The sequence below is a fragment of the Dermacentor andersoni genome, chromosome 4, assembly GCF_023375885.2.
Source record: "Dermacentor andersoni chromosome 4, qqDerAnde1_hic_scaffold, whole genome shotgun sequence".
NCBI lineage: Eukaryota > Metazoa > Arthropoda > Arachnida > Ixodida > Ixodidae > Dermacentor > Dermacentor andersoni.
In genome coordinates this window covers 70,894,046-70,914,344 of record NC_092817.1, presented here as the reverse complement: position 1 = coordinate 70,914,344, position 20,299 = coordinate 70,894,046, and the positions used below count along the sequence as shown (strand labels likewise).

General features: G+C 46.6%; 2 protein-coding genes across 2 annotated transcripts in view; both read left to right on the top strand.

The window, feature by feature from the left end:
- The first annotated feature begins 1,370 nt into the window (after window positions 1-1,370).
- On the top strand, window positions 1,371-7,509 carry LOC126536287 (uncharacterized). Its single transcript, XM_050183188.3, has 4 exons — window positions 1,371-1,677; window positions 4,853-5,099; window positions 6,063-6,223; window positions 6,940-7,509. The coding sequence occupies exons 1-4, from the start codon at window positions 1,608-1,610 to the stop codon at window positions 7,218-7,220; spliced, it is 759 nt and encodes a 252-aa protein (XP_050039145.2). The 5' UTR covers window positions 1,371-1,607; the 3' UTR covers window positions 7,221-7,509.
- Window positions 7,510-10,705: 3,196 nt separating this feature from the next.
- LOC126536285 (MFS-type transporter SLC18B1-like) overlaps window positions 10,706-20,299 on the top strand; it is a 31,279-nt gene continuing 21,685 nt past the window's right edge. Inside the window, exons 1-2 of the mRNA XM_050183187.3 lie at window positions 10,706-11,087; window positions 15,372-15,487. Of these exons, the coding sequence (XP_050039144.2) occupies window positions 10,844-11,087; window positions 15,372-15,487 (360 nt within the window). The 5' untranslated portion in view covers window positions 10,706-10,843. The remainder of the gene's footprint in view (window positions 11,088-15,371; window positions 15,488-20,299) is intronic.

The following is a 20,299-nucleotide window of genomic DNA, read 5'->3' as shown; positions in this document are numbered from 1 at the left end:
CTGCTGCATGCCGAGCACGATGTCACCGGTTCAACCCATGGCCGCAGCGATCGAGTATGTATTTATTATTTATTTATTTAGCAATACTGTAAGCCTTTTCACAGGCTCATACAGGAGTGGGCCACGATCAAAACGACAAAACATTGTTGGTCAGAACAGAAGAAAGCAATGAAATACGCTAATTATTACAATTGAAAGATATAACATGAATATTTTATTTTATTATGAGGGCGGGACGCAAAAGGACTCGTGCAGTGCATCAGATTTCATAATGAATAAGATGGAAATACTATTTCAGTGTAAATGTATAGAATAAAAGCTAATCTGCGAAAGTGAACTAATGCCGCGTACCGACGATGGTTGCACACCGCACTTACTGTTTTTCCCTTCTTTGTCACTTTGGATATGAACGCTCTTATATTGCTGAAAGCGCTCAGCGTCAAAAAAAAAAAAAGCTTACATGAGGTGCCGAGTGTCAAGTGTACACCTTATTCAATTGCACAAAATTCCAACCCTTTAGCTGTTAATCCCTTGAGAAGATAGCTGCATAGGGTTCATTGCATTCTGCTGGTGTCATAGTGACCAACTCCGTCAAATAGTTTACGCCTCGCAGGCCCAGTCTCCCACGCATCTCTAACGTTTCTCGCTCCGCCGTTAGCTTCCAAAAGGTCATCTGAATCAGAAAAGCGGCCACGCAGGATTTACTCCTAAGCTCCTTCAGATAACGACGCTATTGGACGCACTCCTCTCTCTTCTCAGTGACGTCACAGTGCCGCACAGCCCAATGGGAGGGCGCCTGCCTCTCGTCGCAGACGTTACAGACGCTCCGAAAGAGGACGCTGCAACAGCGCCGAGTCGGAGAAAAACAAGCAAGCAAACGACAAAGACAAACCTTAGGAGTAGCAGCAGGAGCAGCACGTCCCTCGCACAGTGCGAAGGGGGTGTAGTATAGTGAGTAGACAAAAAGCAAGCCCGCCGTTGATCCACTTTGGCGATGATCGCTGGCCAGGTCCGGCTAATCCCTTCCCACACGCTGCGAGCGTCTTGGCAGTGGCCGTCGTCCGCGCGCCGACGGTGAAGCCGGCGACACAATATCAGGAATGAAGCATAGATCCCATCCGCGGACCGGTCTCCCGTATGTCGCATGGCTCTCTCGCAACCCCGAAAATTGATTTTCATTTGGCTCCGCGGGCCATCCACGCATCAGGCCCCGGCTGCGTGATCTGCAGAGGCGCCGAGGCCGAAATGGGATCACACAAGTTGCCCGTCGCTGCTGTATAGCGGGGGCAAGGGGCCGGCCTAACGGTCTTGGGCGGACCACTCCTCCGGTGCTGTTCGGTGCGTATATAAAAGCGCGATGGTCGTGGTGGCAAGGCCTCGTACGCTGTCCGCTGCCTCGTCCCCCCGAGCACGACAGCGCACCCAGAAACGTTGTGTCGTACCCGCTGTGGTCACGTCTTCATAACGCTGTGGGTGTAGGATACGAAGACAGTCGCAGGTCGACGGCAGCACGGAGGTCTGTGCAGACAGGGCGCGTGAAAGGGCAGAAGCTCGAAGGGTAACCACTGCTGTATCACTGACTGCGTCAACCAGTTCTATCGACAGAGATGCGGCTTACGATAGTCTGGGCATCCTGTGTCCAGCTGCTACTGGCCTATGTCATCTTCGCTGCAGCCGGTAAGCGAGCGTGCTCCAGCTGACATCGCAATTGCGAGATGCATTTTGTGGACCGTTGCTTGCTGTCAAGTGATGTCTTTAGTGGTACCTCCTATGCACCTACTCCCGAGATATATGGTATTTGCAAAGGTGCGAATTAAAAACGGGTAGGTGTCATTGTAGTGGGACTTCTTTTGTGTTTAAAAGCTTTGGTGGCACGAAAATTCGTGGCAAGAGAGGTGTGCGTTGTTAGTCTTCAAGAGTACACATTTTGTTTCAATTTGGAGACGTTGAAGAGACTCCAAAGTACAGGAAAGGCGGTGAGGTTAATCAGGACTAATCGAGTCTGATTGGCTACCCTGCGAAATGGTGAAAATTGAGTGCTGTGTCGACGCCGAAAGGTCGTAAAGGTGTCAGTAAACGAATAGAAGCAAAACAGACAAATTTAAAGCTTCAAAGCAAGAATTTTTTATGTCCTTCCCTCAAAGAGAAATCAAAGGTGCACAGACTTTACCCCTTGAGCAAGAGAATTGTCGTGCGACCATGGCTTGCGCCCGATCACGAAGGCTAAAAATTCCCTCTTCAGACTGCGCTGGAATGCCACGAGCGCTGAGAGATCTACTCGCTGCATGGAAAGCAACGTTCATCGATAAATTTTCCGCGCGGTACGACTCGTTTTAACGCAATAGCGTTAAGGGCCCCGTGTCGCAAAATTCCGGCGTTGGCGTCCGACGTCGCTTCGGCAGATAAGTTTGGTGAACCACGCATACCCAATGGCTCTACCACCACCAAAGTTGCTCGTACCTTGCCTTTCATTCTTTACAAAGTTATTCCTCGGAATATGGAGAACGGCAGCCCACAAACAAATGTAATGAAAAAAAAGCACCGACAGCGCATATCATTTATGCTAGCTCCTCTCAGATTGAAACATTAAAATTGCGAAACGATAACAGGAGATCGACCCACGCAAGAGGCCGCGTTTCGACCAGAAAGCTTGCCTGCGTGCATAGCATTCTCCACCAGCGTTTCCCGGTAAATGTTACGGTTACATATGCTGCAGTTGCCGTGAAGAATGAATAGCAGTCAGAGGTCTTTGAATGCTATCGCGTTCCGCTCTTAAAGGCGAAGCTTAAGCGTCCTCCAAATTTTTCTTATATCTGTACACTGTTAGCAGCATATGAACAACGACTGTGAACGAACACATCTTAATGTCTATTGCGCCTCTGTTTCAAGCGAGGTGGCATAACGGATGGACTTCATCGTGAGGGGCATGAAGTAACGGGAGGAAAAGGTGCCACGCACAGGAGTTGGTGGATGACAATATTTTCTTTTAAAACTCTTGCTTCGCCTAGTGGATGCCCGCCGACGAGGAAAGAAGCTACTTGGCAGCCTAGAAGACAGTGTTTTCTGGAGGGCCCGAAGTAATTATAAAAAAAAGAAGTTCTACGCTTACTAATTGCCTTCTTACTAGACACCAGTTTGACTAGCATTAAGTGAAACCTACTGTTACCTTTTTCAGGAATAATGAGGGGCAATGACTACCGAACAAGCACGACATGCTATAGGATCGCCTATTGCAACACAACCATCGTCTGAACTCATTTCGTTCACCATAATTCCAGGAAAACGTGTCTGTTGTTTTTAAGCATTTGTAGCTATCCTGGTGAACAGTTTCCAGCTAACACGAAGCAAAGCCAGTAAAGGATGACAGACGATTACTTCATTTCTGTTCCCTCCTAGCTCTTTACAGTGTTCACCGATTATCGAGAAATGTTTGAGTAAAATGTAGAAAGAAGGTTTACTTTACGGTAAAACTCGGAGTTAGTATATCTTCATAAACCGGGTTTCATATACTTTAGCCATATCGGCCACGTCTTCGGCTACCACTCGTATTAGCGTACCAGGTGGTCAAAGCGCATAAAGAAACGTCTAAACCTACTTGAAACGACGCCTGCGTTTCACGAACGAGGCACTATCCGTTTTACCGTAACTTAGGGTCCAATGTCCGTATAGTGCCTCTAAGGTGAAGATTTGATGAAGGCTACTAGCGGACAAAACAGAAATCTTTGTTTTCACATCGCGCGTCTTTCAGTTACCGGCAAAAGTTGAGGTTCAGAGACAGAAAGGAAGTTGACAACGAGGAACCACCCACGATTCGCGTACTGTAGGCTACCGCACACCAAACACCAAATGAAGGGAATGAATGACAGGGGTTACATGGATTACAGGATGAAGATGCAGTTTTCGAAGGCTTCATGAGTCAATATATGATGGCCAGTCATGTCCATGGGTTTCTGAAGCTTACAAAATGGTCTTGCGGCTTTTTACACAATCGGATATATATGTCAGGCTCGGGGAGAAATTTTGGTCTCTAAAGAACCCCTAGGAAGGCGAGTCGCATGAAGTCTGTTTCGACCGTTCCAGTCGCGAAAAATCTAGCTTTAGGTTTCTAGCTCGTGTAGGGCTTGCTTATGGAAGACCGTTGCAGCACAAAATCATATCCAGACATTTCATACATTGCGCCTGCTACCATCTGTCAAACCTCGCCGGAATGTATCAGCGTAACTCAATGAATTGCATTAAAAAAAAAACAATATTTCAAAACGGTGCCCGAATTTCATCAATTTTATGTTATCAACGTCGGGAGGGTACACCCTTCCAACAACGTACGTATTTGCGGCACTTATTCTTAACTTTCCTGCTGCATTTTAGCAGTGTTTGAATCCTGACCGAAATTCTGTTATGACGCAGCAAAGGCTTTACAACTAAGTGCCGCAAGCACGCATGTTAAGAAAGGTGCGCGCCTTCTCGACGTTGCTAACTCAATGTTGTTGAGATTGCAGCGGCCACCTGAAATATAATATATTTAGTACTGCTCGTTGAGTTACTCTTGTGCACTGCGTTGTGGTTCGACGGATAGCCGAAGAGGGCAATGTCAAAATTTTCTGGACATGACAGACATTGCGCGAAATGCACACGCTGCTCGAGCCACCCGTTCCGCAAGCTGCGAGATATTTTAATCCTGTAAAGACTGCCCAAAACCACGGCACTTCTAGTCTTCTTGAGAGCTAGGGGTATTAACGAGACTCTGCGAATCGCTTCAAGCTTGTACCAGGTTTCTTTTTTTATTTATTTAAGCCAGCATCTCTCCCTTGCTCTTTACCGTACTTCGACTGTACGTGGTCTTGGTCCTCAGGTCATGAGTCCTTCTACGACGAAGACTCGTGGTCCCTGGCAGGTGGCCGTTGGGGTGAGCTGCAGAAGCGGCAAGGCCTCATACCCTTCCCTAGGGTCGGAAGGTCGGCAGCGGCCCACGAGTTCAATCCGGATGATCTGATCACGCTGGACACGGACTCCGCAACGTCTGGTAACTGGGCCTTCCTCCTGTTGCCCTACAAGCGTCGCAGCAACACCTTCACGCCTCGCATTGGCCGTAAGCGCAGGTAATGACGAAATTTCTCTATTACACCGCGCAGCCGTGATTGTAATCCCCGCTCAAGTATGTTTTTTTTTTTTTCAAGCCACTGGATTAGGCACACTGCATTACGGAGGTCGCAATGCAGTTGCTGTTGTTGCCTCAAAACAACGCAATGGACTCGTATATACGCATCTCCTCTTCATCACTGTCACTCATCATTTATTTTATTAGCCGTCCCCTTTTTTTTCAGTAAATGGTAGCATGCCAGATGAAGCTAAAACTCAGGTAAAGCCCTCTGCCTCTCTGTAAATAAATTCCTTCTACTCTCTCTTCCTGGTGGGACAAAAATGTCGACTAGCTTTCCGAAAGCGGGCTGGTCATATGGTTTCCAGGTGCGACCAGACAGATCTGCTCAGCAGTTCTCTGAGAGCTCCCGAATCACATGAGCGCATTACTACCAGTGGTTGTTCCTGCAATTAGAGTAATGTTGAGGGAGATGAATCTCCGTCTTGTATACGCGAAGACGCACCCACCAGATTCATAACGAGTACTTGCGGAAGAATGTCCGTAGGCAGTATTCGAACCCTAAAGACGTGCGGTTGGTTCTGCAGTCTGGGTGCTCACTTCCATACCACAATGGAAATAAACCACTGATTATTTGTATTAAGATGCCCATAGATCATTTCAGACCATATGCTCTGGTTATTCAGTGGCTATGCCGTTCAGGTGCCCATCAAAAGGTTACAGTTTCCAGATTTATGGCAGTGGCAGGTTGGTATCATCATGGCAGCAGCACTCCGATAAGAGTGCAATACGTATTTGAAATGTAAATTGATGACATTTATTTTCCCACTGTGTACTGTTCAGAAACAAAATTACAAACAGAACACGTACGGTTTCAATGTTTAAGAGGTAAAATAATTCGATAATACCGTCACAACAGTGCAAACGGAATGCGAGTCGATAACGTGCTCGACTGTCCTCGCAGGTCGGTGGGCCGGCCCGATGACGGCGTGCACAAGGAGGACAGTGGATCATCGCGTTCCCATCAGGCGGCCTGGGCCGACCTCGACTGGTCCTACTCACCCTACTCCCGGCAGCTGGTCCCCGTCATCCGCAATGGAAGGGGAACATTCGTGCCCAGGCTAGGTGAGTTAGTGCACTCGGCCGTCGAGTAACCTGCCTACTAAAGCAGCTCTCGTGCTCGAAGTGACAATAATGATTTAACGATTTCCAGGACTGTTGGATAGTAACATTGCCATGGACATTAGTGCTTCAAATGTTGTGCTATATATAACTAAGAAGTGTTCACCTGTACCTCTGTGTACTAGCAAAGGAGTAAATAAGATTGGCCAATCCGACCCGACGAGAGGGACGGCTGTTCAAGCTCTACTATTCTGGTGATGCATCGGACAGGCTTTGTCAGTCGGTAAAAGGAACGCGAAGCCGTACAACAGTATGACTATAGTGCATCTGTTTGAACCACTTCGAGGGATCTGCAATTGGTCTGAGAGTTAGTTGTTAAGGGAGTCATGGGAAGGAAGACGCATGGTGTTTTTTTTTCCCATGCAACCCCTTACCCATTTGGCTGATAATTAGCTCTTCAGATACAGGTGAAGCTAATCTCCACCACTAAAATGAGGCAAAACGACTCATTTGTACAGTCTACCACAAAATTGCAAAAGCCACCGCTCTCGGTTTACCAGTTCCTGTATATGGGAGCAATGGTCAACGGCCTTTGTACAAGAGCTGGCATGCTCCAGCGACGAAGGAGCTGACACTAACGTCTTTTCTATAGGCTGTGTGCGATCGGAGAAGAAGCATCGTCACGCTGCTCTGAGCTATCGGCATTTCTTTCCACGCAGGCAAGAGGAGGTCCATAGGCTCCGGTTACGGCGAGGAAGTCGACTCTGGCTGGGACACCAGCCTCGAGGTGGCCTCGTTCATGGACGACCCCAAGCGCGGCTCTTTCACGCCGCGGATCGGGCGAGGGGCCTTCACTCCCAGGATCGGCAGGACGCCGTTCACACCGCGCATCGGCCGTTCCACGGGTAGCCAGGACAAGAACTCGGACGCCGTGGGCGACGACAAGTCAACGCTTCGTTCGTCGTCCTCATCATCCGGTGTTCAGGGCAACGCCGTTTGAACGGCGAACCTTGAAGCACGCCTGTTCTCTTGCTTCCGCCCTGCAATGGCACGTCCACGAAGAGGAGCTCCGTCTCTAAAACGGCTCCGACATACGCTAGCCGTGCTGTTGGCGTGAACCAAAGTAAAAATCGAAGGAAGAAAAAAAAAAAGAGAGAGAGATGCAGTTGGAGATGATGGGAAAAAAAAACACCAGCCTTCAAAAGGCGTAAGCATCTGTTTTGCTACGTTCTGCAAGAGGCGGCGAGAGCCGCTTCGAATCAGCCTGAATAAAAAAAAAGTTACCTTTACCACGATGCCTTGACGATTTTCTTCAGATGTATCGTGGGCCAGTTGGTATAATTGCATTTTGAAAGAAACTGCGCGAATATACTACTCTCCCTGTAGTGCACCATACTCTAGCGCTGTGTCTCTCGGGATGAATTATTCGCCTAAGTCCTCTTGTATATCCTGCAAGATGTGCGTCAAGCGTCGGAGAGGACAGCTAGGTCGTAAGATGTGGACAACTCAAGCAATCAGCATGCAGTGCGGCAATTGTGTGAAAGGTGAATGCAAGCACCCTATCAATACTGCAATATTGCTTTAATCGTCAGTGCAGACTTCTCAGGGGCTGCTGGGGCTGCTGCTGAAGCGCTGATTGGCTGGAGTGCCTGCCTCCTTCTGACGCGTACCCCAGCCCAGCCGATCAGCACTTTAACAGCAGACGAAATGGGCATGTCCACTAGGTGAACTCCTACACAATGCCCCCACAGCTCAGACCACTGTATGCACCCCGACGTGGCATACACGCAGCTGGGTCAGAACGTGTACGCACAATGCTCGTGTCAGCAGCAGAGCAGCAGAACTTAACACCAAATTAGAACGCCCCCCCAGGCTCCGCTGCAGAGTCGGTCGGGCGGAGTGTGGCGGTGCGTCCACTTGCTCTCGTCCTTTTTTTTTTTTGGCAGCCAAACCAAAGCCTTCTAGGTGGCTTTGACTAAACGCACTGCGTGTTTCTAGAGACCTGCTAACCATCCAGGCATGGGCGCCGCCGGCATGTCGAAAAGCGACATCCCGGCAGCCGTGACGGTGCGAATGCGTCTCGAGTATAAGCAGTGTAAGCGTATACAACGAAAAAAGTTTGCACCCTCTGCAGCGTACTTCTGTCACAAAATACTCGTCACCTGTCTTGCTTTCGTTCCCTTTTTCTTGAAAACTCTGCGCGTGCTGCTTCCTCGCCAAGAACGATATGCGGCACTGGTGACGCACATGTATATCGTTCGTGACAGGGAAGTACCGGACGCGCAACGGTGAAGGAATGAAAGGCACGCAAGATACATTGCTATTGTTGGGTGACAAAAAAAAAGAATTAATGAAAAATAAAACGCCCCAAAGAGTGAAACTGTATTTAGAATGATATATTTGTATGCAAGTGCTATCACTATAATACAGAGCAGGCTATTTCACTCACCAAGTGAGTTGCAAGCGCTCTCTTTGTTTAAATGAGGTGTACAAGTAATGAAGAAAATGTGTTAGCCCGAGGCCTTTAGTGGCCTTCGTCTGTACACTGCATATACACAATTGCATCGCGGCATTCTTGACCACAGCAGCGAGCTTTCTCTTGCTTGCTTATTTCGCAGAGGGGGTTCTTGGCAATCGTGTGCGATACATCAGCACATTGATCAAGTGAAATGGGGGTGAGCTCGTCGTGACCGACTTGGCACCTGCATTACAAGTGCCAGAGGAGAGTTATCCTACAATGGGGCGGAGTTGCCAGATCAGAACACACATGTGTTTTGATATTACAACGCTGAGGCTTATAGTAGACTGCTGTCGTGTATAGAAGACCCACCTATTTGTATGGCTCAATATATGCAGCTCGCGCCACGATGAAGCGAAACCATGACAACCTGCCATGGAAGCGAAATTGGCCTTATGTTGCACTCAAAGACAAATTATTTCATTTTGTGAGTGGCCACCGCGCATGAGCGAAAAAAAGTCAGATCACAGCATTAATCTTGTAATACGGGAGATACTGCGCTATAAACACACGGACAGCACAAGTAAAAATGGACGGAACGCGCGCAGACTCACAACTGAATTTTATTGGGTGAAAGACGACATACATATATACACGGGAGCTGCTCGAGGCCTATGTTATAAAGAAGAAAGCGCGTGTATGCGTTAGCGATCCTTCCATTGTGCTTGCTGACTGTGAGGTGCAATTTCCGGACCCAAGATTGTGACGGCAGTGATTTTGGATGGCCTATGAGCATGATGACGTCATTTTTATCATTGCCTATGTATGTCATCTTTCAACCAATAAAATTCAGTTGTGAGTATGCGCGCGTCCTGTCCATTTCTACTTCTGTCGTCCGTGTGTTTATAGCGCAGTAAGCCCCGTATTACAAGATGAACTTCCACCAACTAGACCAACTTGCCGCTCTACCACACCATTAAATATTCCTCACGAGGCTCTTGAAGATGAAATAAATTGACGTGCTTTACACCGAGCGATCGATTACTTGATTGGATGTATTTATTGATTTATTTGCTACAACAGTAATAGTCATATTGTCGTAAAGTACGGAGTTACAGTGGCTCACAGATCAAGCGCAAAACATCGACGTCTGTCAACAGATTTCAGGAACATCTTATCTTTCGTTTATAATGCGCACATATTAATTCCTTTCCAAAGAATCGTCGTATATGTAGAAAGCATAGATCCTGAGACATTGGCGGGCTACCCTCGCTGTGTCTAGCAAGCGGTCACAAGCACCGACCGTGGCACAAGTTTGCTCATCTACGGCCAGTGAGGGCGATCCGATACGCGCAGACAGATATGGTTCGTTTGCCAATGTTTACCCCTTGACTTGCTGTGGACTTCGCAGAAAGCTTAGACGTTTTGCTCCAGCCAACGACAGTGGGCGGTAAACAACTTTCCGGAGCGCTAATGCTTTGGCGCTTGTGTCGGGTAAGTGCAGTAGATGAAGTCAATGTCCGTAAAATTGTTTGCAGGTTTGTTCAAATAATTTGTGTAAATTAAATGAAATACGGTGACTTGCGCTTGACGTACCCAGGAAAATCCCGACACGAAAAGAAGCGAAGACTGTGTGAGCGCAGCAATTAATTCTCTGTAGTAATTGCGTAATATCAGCGCTGTTAGGAGAGCACCCACGTATTTTGCTAATGAGGTGGCGATAGTCTTGCGCGAGATCGTTAGTTGTGTGATGACCTAGAACGTGTAAGATTGCTAAATTTCGTATTGTTACCTTGTTATCGCACTTGTAATGTCCGAGCGGCTAACCGTAATCTATGCCTTCATCTGAAAGCTCTTCTGAAAGCCATGAAATTCAAAGAGCAAGCCCACAGGATAACAGCGATTTGCAAAGCAGCAACACAAACATATATCAGATAAAGTGATAAAGAGGTAAAAAAAAGTGGGGACTTCGTTGAGTGAATTCGCCCGTTGGTTTTGGCAACCCGGCTTGGTTGTTCGCAATAAAATGTTCCGTCGCTGCTGAAACGATGGCGCTGACGCGCTTGAAGGCCTTTCCCACTGTTGCCTTCTCTTTCATCGCAGATGCGAGGGTGTAGCCTTTCTGCCCAGCAACCGCCCCCTTAGCTGTTAACCCTTCACCGGCCATGGCGTCGCACGGACACAAGAACGGAAACATCGTGGGCAGCTGGAGCAAGCGACCGCTGACCACCCAAGGAAACACGTCGGGTCGTACTGAACCCGACGCCTCCTTCGAAATAATCAGGTCGACACCAACGCCAAATGAATCAGAGTATCGCTTGGATTTAAGCCATCGGAAAGGACTGAACACTTCGCAAAGCAACGCTGGAGGAGGAGTGGTCTGCGAATCGTCGCGCCTGCGTTCTAAAGGTGAGGAAGCGAACCTCTGAAGTAGTGAGTGATTCGACTTTATAGTGTAGACTGCTGGCAGCAAAGTCTAGCACCTTGTTGATTCCATCTGCAGTTCGTCCTTAGATATGTAGATTCGTTAACTTCGTTAAGGCGCCGTTTACACTATCACCGGTCGTGGTGATGCATCGCCATACCGCTGCCCAGATAACTCCGAGTCGGTGCTGTTAGCACAGTGCCATGCCTTTCATAAACTGTTCGAGTAATGGACGCTATATCTGACCGCCCCTCTGGCTCGACCACTTACAGGTGCATTTATTCTTGGCCTATTTACACCTGTGACTGCGGTCACTCGTATTTCGTATGTGTAGCAACCCGCCAGTATGCTGCTGCTGCGAGGTTATTTGTTATTGTTTGGTTGTCAGAATTGGTGCAAGCGCCGTGAAAAAGAATAGAAACCTTATTCGGCACTTTTATAGAGGTGAGACTGGCGGCGATCAAATGCACAGGCGTTTTTTTTTCTTTCCTGCCTTTTTGCTGGAATCGCTATACTGCTTGACCTGCTTTTTACCCTAATAAAGAACCACCAAATGCCTATAAATACGTTTATCATGCGGGAGAGGCCATGTAATTTCGCTACGGACCAAAAAGGCATACATACGCAAGCTAGGCGCTTGGAAACGCGCGTTAGTTGGCATGAAAAGCGCTGAAAGAGCATGAAAAGAACATGAAGAAGCCTAGATCGCCAAGTTAAGACCACGGACACTCCAAGTACAGGCTATAAAAAATGCGCACACATGAAAATACGCGAAGTTGGCGTGAATCACTACTAATTTTATTCCCGCGTCACAGTTCATCGCCAGCTTACTTACTGCGACGTTCACCGGTCCTATAACTATAGTCTGAAAGTTGAACAGTGAATCAGCCTGGTAGGCGCAAGGAATCAAACCAGAAAATCTTGAACGATTATTTACATCAAAGTGTCTTTATGTTTGTGTCCAAGTGCACCGCCCTGTTAATATCGCCTTGCGTCATCCCAATATAAAATTGCCACGCATCCTTTAATTGTATTAACACGATCTAGCGTCTGGAGGATGTTGACTGCAAAAAGAAAAAAAGTCCACCGCTGGTGCAGCGTGTGGCCGAGACGTGCAGTGCCGTCATTCTTGAGTTGCTCAGAAAAACTGGTAGTGAGACATCTCGCGCCCTCTGTATACTTGCTGCAGACTGAAAACTTCGTTTTGGTGATACGTTTTCTTTTCTAGGTATCGTCATGTGCAATCGTGCCCATACACTTGTATAAAGAGCAGAGAAAGCCAATCAATACAGGCTCAAAAAAGAAAATGAATAGGAAAGAAAAAGGAGAGCACTGATTGTGCCGATGTGCTGCCTTTCTTAGTTGATTGTTGTTAGCATTGACTCTTTTTTTTACACTGTATCTCATGCAGTTTAAGTATTCCACAGTTTCCAAATTTTTATTTAGTTCAGTAGATCTCTCTTTTAAGCACGCTAGAAAGAGAGAAATAGGCTATTATTCCCAAAGGAACCAAGACTCGAGTCCAGGCCTCCTGGGAGGCGCATGCCTCCTGACTCAGTACGTTTTCGACGTGCTGCAGCAGAAGCGGCACCATAGTTTTTCAAGCTTTCGTGGGGGATTCTTATAGCTAGTATAGTTATCATGTAGGCCAAATGCAGGACAAACCCCTCTTTTCGTCTACTACGGCCCGCCTTGAAGCCAATCTGGGACGTAAAACACCCCTGTCAGTTAACATGAATTTGGTTTTGGACTGTTGGTGCTGCGCGAAATTTTGAATCTTAAGCCCGTGTAAAGTAAATGTAAATACATGGGCAGTTCTTGTGGCCATATGAGTGACGGAAAATGGCAATTTTCGCAAAACCGTCACAATTATTCTGCCTTCTTTCCCTTTTATTATTATTATTATTATTATTATTATTATTATTATTAGTAGTAGTAGTAGTAGTAGTAGTAGTAGTAGTAGTAGTAGTAGTATCTACAAAACCAATGTTGTTGGCCAAGTAGATAAGTTTACGGAGCTCATTTTGAGCAGTATACGCAAGTACATTCCTCAGTACAGACCAAAACGCTATAAATATCCCCACTGGTTCTCTTCTGAAACTATAAATGCCCTAAAGCATAAAGATCGCACGAACCGAAAATACAGAGATCCTGTTGTGCCTAATGAGTGGATAGAGAGAGAGAGCGTAAACTTTTATTTCAAGTCAACAAGATTTGAGTCCGGCGTCTTTTTAGTGGGTCTGGGCACCCGCCGCGGACGCGGTTCCGAGACCTTGTCTCGAAGCGGCTTCCTCGGCTCGCTGAACGGCCCAGAGTTGTGCTGTCAGGTCAGAGCTGAGCAGTGCGGTCATCGAGCGTGAGCGGAGGCTGGCGGTGGAAGAGACGGAGGGGTCGGCACTGCCCGACTTGTTTGTTAGGTCCCGACACTCCCATAACATGTGATTTAGTGTGGCAACCTCGCCACACGATGTGCATCTGTTTGTAGTGTACATGTCTGGATACATGACGTGCATGAGTCTGGGGTTTCTGTAAGAGTCTGTTTGTAATTGTCTGAAGTGTACTGCTTGCGTCCTGTCTAACCTAGCGTGAGGGAATGGGTATATGCGTCTTTGTAATTGGTAGTGTGCCGTGATGTCGTGAAAACTGGTCATACGATGAGTGGATAGAAGAATTTAGCTTTTTTCGAACACTCTGCAAACACCTCTATAAGAGGATCACGTCTCATCTATTGTATTCTTGGAAAGGAGCACCTCCCACCGGTCGGTGGAATTTTGGAAGTATATCCGCAAGCGCTCTGGTAAACGTGGAGTACTCTCGCCTGCTCGGCTCTAGCGGCGTAGAAGTCCAAGCAGTCGCTGAATATCTTGCTGCCCATTTCTCATCCTTAGATAAAGCTTCAGGTTTCAGCGCTCGTGTCAGTCAGCCGCACATGACGGTTTTACATCTAGTTCTGTGCTGTTTGAGGAAAAGCTCATCAGCGAATGCCTTAAGTGCTTGAAGCCTTCCCTATCCTGCGGCCCTGATGGAATGCCTTCCGCAATTGTAAAAGCTTACGGCAGTACAATTGCCCCAGTATGGAGGTCTATATTTAATAACTCTTTGAATATCCCCACTTTAGCTCACATGTGGAAGAGTGCTCGTGTTTCTTTTTTTTCTGTATTTAAGTCTGGTTGTGAAACCGATGTCCAGAATTATCGCCCGATTTCTTTTATCTGTGCCACGTCTATGGTTTTTGAGCTTGCTCTTCGAAACAGACTGGATTTAGCTCTGAAGGACTAACTTATTACAAATCAGCATGGGTTTCTCACCGGCCGCTCCATTCTCAAATATTTCGCATGTCTCATAATACAGATCTCCGCGCCGGAACTTCAAAGGAGGCAAGTTGACATCATTTATTGTGACCTCGGCAAAGCTTGTGTTGAAGTCAACCGCTCAATGCTTCTGATAAAGCTTACGCACTTTGGTGTTGACTCCTGGATCTCTTGCACAATTGCCTTCTTGATCGATCATGTTAAGGTAACGTCAATGGCCAAACATCTTTTTATATAGCAACTAGCTGCGTCCCTCAAGGATCAGTATTAAGAAAACTCCTTTTTTTCATTCTTATTAATGACGTTCGTTCCACTGTTCGGAATACTTCGTTCCTTCTATATGCCGATGACGCCAAGATTTTTAATGAAATTCACACTGTTGATGGAGGTCGGATCCTGCAGTCTCACCTGCTTTCTTTTTCTGAGTGGTGCAAAGATAACCTCACCCTGTATGCTTCTGAGACCAAAGTCATGACTTTCACACGCAGAACAGCAATCATTTCTTTTTCTTATTCTGTAGCTTCTGTACCACTGTGCAAAGTCTGTGAGATCAATGGCCTCGGTGTACTTTTTGATACAACCTTACGCTTTACTGCTCACACTAAACCCGTTGCCATGCTGGGCATGCACTCTCTTACCTTTGTTTGCAGACTACCGAAGGAATTCAAACTCTACTACACCGTTGCGCAACTTGTACAGAACAATCTGTCTTCCTCAACTCGAATACGCGTCGGTCGTCTGAAATGGCATGCCTAGATCCAACAGTGTCATTAAAGATCGTGTCCAGAAAAAAAGTTTTTAAGCACTTGTAATCGCCGCTTTGCAAACACTGAAATTGGACCTTGTTCTAGCACTGCTGGATTATTGTCATTGTCCTTATATTCGCTGTCGATGTGACCGTGCTGACCTGCTGTTTCTTTTCGAACTTTTTTTTTTTTTTTTTTTTTGCGGCCCCAGATGTCTTCGTCGTGTCCGGCGTTGGTCGCGAGCGGGCCGTGCTCGCGCTGCTGGCGTTGGGCAACTTCTGCGTCGGCGCCAGCGTCTCCCTGCAGGCGCCTTTCTTCCCTCACGAGGTGAGTGGAGCGGCCGGCATTGCCGATTTCTCTATGGGTTCGAAAAAAAGAAGTCGTACGATCTCCTTGGAGGCACGGTCAACGCGCATTTGTGCGCCCGGCTTGCGCACAGCATCGGAAAGTCGTCTGCGAGTAAACTGAACCCCCTGCGCGCGCACACACACACACACACACGCACACACACGCACACTTGTGTGTATATATATATATATATATATATATATATATATATATACAGGGAGAGAGAGAGAGAGGTGTTGTACTAATTCAGGTAAGGAAGGCCCACGAAGCTCACCAGGACAGGAATTGGCCTTCCTGATGCAGTATTCGGCCACTACCTCCCCATGGAGGTAGTGGCCTAATTCACCCATGGCCCTCAGCCCCCAACAGCTGTGGGGCACCTGACCAAGGCGACGGTCAGGCCTGTAACGCGGCAGAGGGTGCTAAGAATCTCTGGGTCCGGACAGGCAACCAATGGAAACTGACCCTGTAAACTTTCAACACCAGAATTCTGTCGAGTGAGGCTAGCTTAGCGGGACTCCTCGAGGAACTATCAGTCATTGTTTGAGATATTATCGGCCTTAGTGAGATTAGAACTGGTGACGCTTATACAGTGCTGACTAACGGCCATGTCCTCTGCTATAGAGGTCTCCCAGATAAGGAGCAATACGGGGTAGGACTCCTGATTCATAAGGACATAGCGGGCAGCATTGACGAATTCTACAGCATTAATGAGAAGGTAGCAGTAGTCGTAATCAAACTTAATAAGAGGTACAGTTTAAAGGTGGTGCAAGCCTACGCTCCAACATCCAGTCACGATGATGAAGTAGACCAGTTTTATGAAGATGTTGACTTAACGATGAGAAAAGTGCAAACTCAGTATACTGTAGTCATGGGCGAATTCAATGCAAAAGTAGGGGAAAAGCAGGCTGGTGAGCAAGCAATTGGCAACTACGGCGTCGATTCTAGGAACGCTAGAGGAGAGATGCGGGTAGAATTCGTAGAAAGGAATAAGCTGCGAATAATTAACACCGTCTTCAGGAAGCGTTGGAACAAAACTTGGACCTGAAAAAAATACCAATGGCGAAAGAAGAAATGAAATAATTTCATAGTTTCTGCCGATCCCAGCATAGTGCAGGATGTAGAAGTGTTAGGTAGGGTAAAGTGCAGTGATAATAAGTAAGTGAGGGCTAAGATTCACCTCTGTTTGAAGAGAGAGAGCAAAATTGGTCAAGGAGAAAGAGGCCAACCTAGATGTAGTAAGGGTAAAAGTAGACAAATTCAGGCTGGTACTTGTAAAGAAATATGTAGTCTTAGAACAGAGATGAAGATGACATAGAGGTAATGAATGAAACGGTAACTAGGCTGGCTTCAGATGCAGCAATTGAAATTGGAGGTAAGACACCGAGGCAACCAAAAGGCAAGCTCTCCCAAGTAACATAGGACCTAATAAAGAAACCACAGTTAAAATTTCAAACTAAAGATATAAGATTATAAGATAGAATTCGTGTAACTGTCAAAACGTATCAACACTGCGAAAATAAGGGACATTCGAAATTATAACGTGAGAAAGACTGAGTAATCCGTAAAAGATGAACGCAGCCTGAAATCAGTGAGAAAGAAACTTGGCATAGGACAAACCAAGAAGCATGCACTGAAAGATAAGCAGGGTAATATCATCAACCTCGGAGATATAGTAAAAGCAGCGGAAGAATTGCATACTTACCTGTACAGTACCCAGAGGAGTCAGGATACCTCAATTAGAAACAGTAATGAACAGGATACAGAAACTCCTCCTATAACTAGCGATGAGGTCAGAAGGGCCTTGCAAGACATGAACCGAGGAAAAGTGGCAGGGGAAGATGGAATAACAGTCAATTTAATCAAAGATGGAGGAGATATAATGCTTGAAAAAGTGGTGGCTCTCTATACGAAGTGTCTGTCGACTTCAAGGGTCCCAGAAAACTGGAATGCAAATACTATACTAATCCACAAAGACGGAGACGTTCAAGAATTTAAAAATTATAGGCCCATTACCTTACTCCCAGTATTATATAAAATATTTACCAAAATAATCTCCAATAGAATAAGGGCAACACTGGACTTTAGTCAACCAAGGGAACAGGCTAGCTTCAGGAAAGGATACTCTACAATGGATAACATCTATGTCATTAATAAGGTAATCGAGAAATCCGCAGAGTACAATCAGCCTCTCCATATGGCTTTCATAGATAACGAAAATGCATTTGATTCAGTAGAGATACCAGCAGTCATAGAGGCATTACGTAATCAGAGTACAGGCCGCTTTCGTAGATACCTTGGATAATATCTACAGAGATTCCACAGCTACTTTAATTCCACACATGAAAAGCAGGAAGATACCTATAAAGAAAGGGGTCAGACAAGGAGACACAATCTCTCCAAAGGTATTGACCACATGCTTGGAAGAAGTATTCAAGTTATTGAACTGGGAACGCTTAGTAGTAAGGATCAACGGCGAATATCTCGACAACCTTAGATTTGCAGATAACATTGTCCTATTCAGCAACACTGGGGACGAGTTACAACAAATGATTGAAGACCTTAACAGAGAGAGTGTGAGAGTGGGGTTGAATATTAATATGCAGAAGACAAAGATAATGATAAATAGCCGGGCAAAGGAACAAGAGTTCAGGATCGCCAGTCAGCTACTAGTCTGTGAAGGAGTACGTTTACATAGGTCAATTACTTACAGGGGACCCTGATCACGAGAAGGAAATTCGCAGAATAAAAATGGGTTGGAGTGCAAATATGGCAGACATTGTCAGCTCCTGACTGGAAGCTTACCATTACCATTGAAAAAGAATCTGTACAATCAGTGCATTTTACTGGTACTGACATGTGGGGCAGAAACTTGGAGACTGACAAAGAAGCTCGAGAACAAGTTAAGGGCTGCGCAAAGAGCGATGGAACGAAGAATGCTAGGCATAACATGTAGAGACATGAAGAGAGCGGTTTGGATCAGAGCAAACTTGAATAGCCGATATTCTAAATGACAAAAAGAGCTGGGCAGGCCATTTAATGCGTAGGTTAGATAACCGGTGGACACCATTAGGGTTACAGAATGGGTGCCAAGAGAAGGGAAGCGAAGTCGAGGACGGCAGAAAACTAGGTGGTGCGACGAAATTAGGTAATTTGTGGGTGCTGGTTGGGATCGGTTGGCGCTGGAAAGGGGTAATTGGAAATCGCAGGGCGAGGCCTTCATCCTGCAGTGGACATGAAATAGCCTTATATACACGCGCACACACACGCTCTGTTTGGTGCTGTTTCAGTGCAGTTTAGAAGAGGGGTGGTTTGGGCTAGTTGGTTTTCCATGAGGCTGTGTGGTGCTGCAGCGCCAATCGGGACAAGGGACAAGCGCTTACAGCCAACTGAAATTTTATTGTCTGATGCAACATTCTATATATATAGAAAAACAGAAGCAAAAAAAGACGACAAAGATATGTCCGACGATTACGATAGTCCCTAGTGCGAAATTTGAGCGCGGCTTTATACGTTTTTCTTTCTTTTTTTTTTTCACCATATGCTGAGGCAAAGAATTTCATACCGCAATCACCGCACCGACTAGCAGTGGATCAGTGCCGTCAGCGCCTTCGCAGAGGGAGGGGAAGTATGGGAACGCTAGCATGACGAGAGGCTTGGGAGCCAGCTGCGGTAGAAGATTACGACGACGAACGCGCGAGCAGTGCCACGAGCGCGCTGGTGTGGTTAAGCCGACGCTCAACCCAGGAACGGGCGCCTAGAGCGACGATCTAAAACAAATATGCCTTCACCGCTCACTGTTCGCGCTGGTGTTGTCGAAGAATGCAGACGCCCTTCGTGACAAAGCCAGGGATGGCTTACCTGTGCATGGGTATGCTTCACGCGCCATGCTAGCTGATTCAAGAATGATGCGCGTGTGTGTAAAGCTTACTTTTGTTTTCGTGAACAACGGGGTAGATCCGCATGCGCTGCAATGCAGGACCAGACAGGCAGGTATTTGAACGATCGTCTGCGGGAACATGCGAACTATGTCAGGCATGGAAGTTTTTTTTTTAGCCCCGCATTGTATCGCATGCGGATTTACCCAGCTTTTCGAGAAAACAAAAGTAATCTTTACACACATGTACGATTGAACACACATCATTGTTGAATGAGCTAGCATGGCACGTGAAAGAAGCCCATGCATAAGTAAGCCATCCCTGCCCTTATCCCGTAGGGAGTTGGCATTCTTAGACAACACCAGCGCGAACAGTTAGCGGTGACGGCTTCTTTGTTTTATGTCGTTTCTTCTTTGCCGTTCTTTTTTCTACATAAAACCTTGTATCAGACACTGAAATTTCAAGTGGCAGTAAGCGCTTTTCCTCGTTTTTCTGTGTCCATTGTCCCGCTTCGCGCTGCAATACACAGCCTCAGGTTCAGTGCGGTGTCCGGTGTATTGCTACACATGACCACTTTCCTGAATGCACTACCACGTTTGACGGCATGGTTCGACTTGCTGAGTTTCATTAGTAATGACGAGAGAATCGGTCTTCGGTTCTCGTAATGCCTGCCGCCAATTTTAACTCGTGCATGCGCTCTAAAGTTTTGTTTGAATTATTTTTATGGAAGAACGCAACGTGTCCGACTGCGCAATACGCCTATCTTTAGTTACTCTGCAATTTTGCGCTCTTTGCAATGGCGCTCTTTGGCCATCATTGGCCCTTGCGCCAGAAAACCCCATATATCATCACCATCATTACTCTGCAATTATTATTTGTTTTGAAAACATATATACACTTGACATGAAAGGGA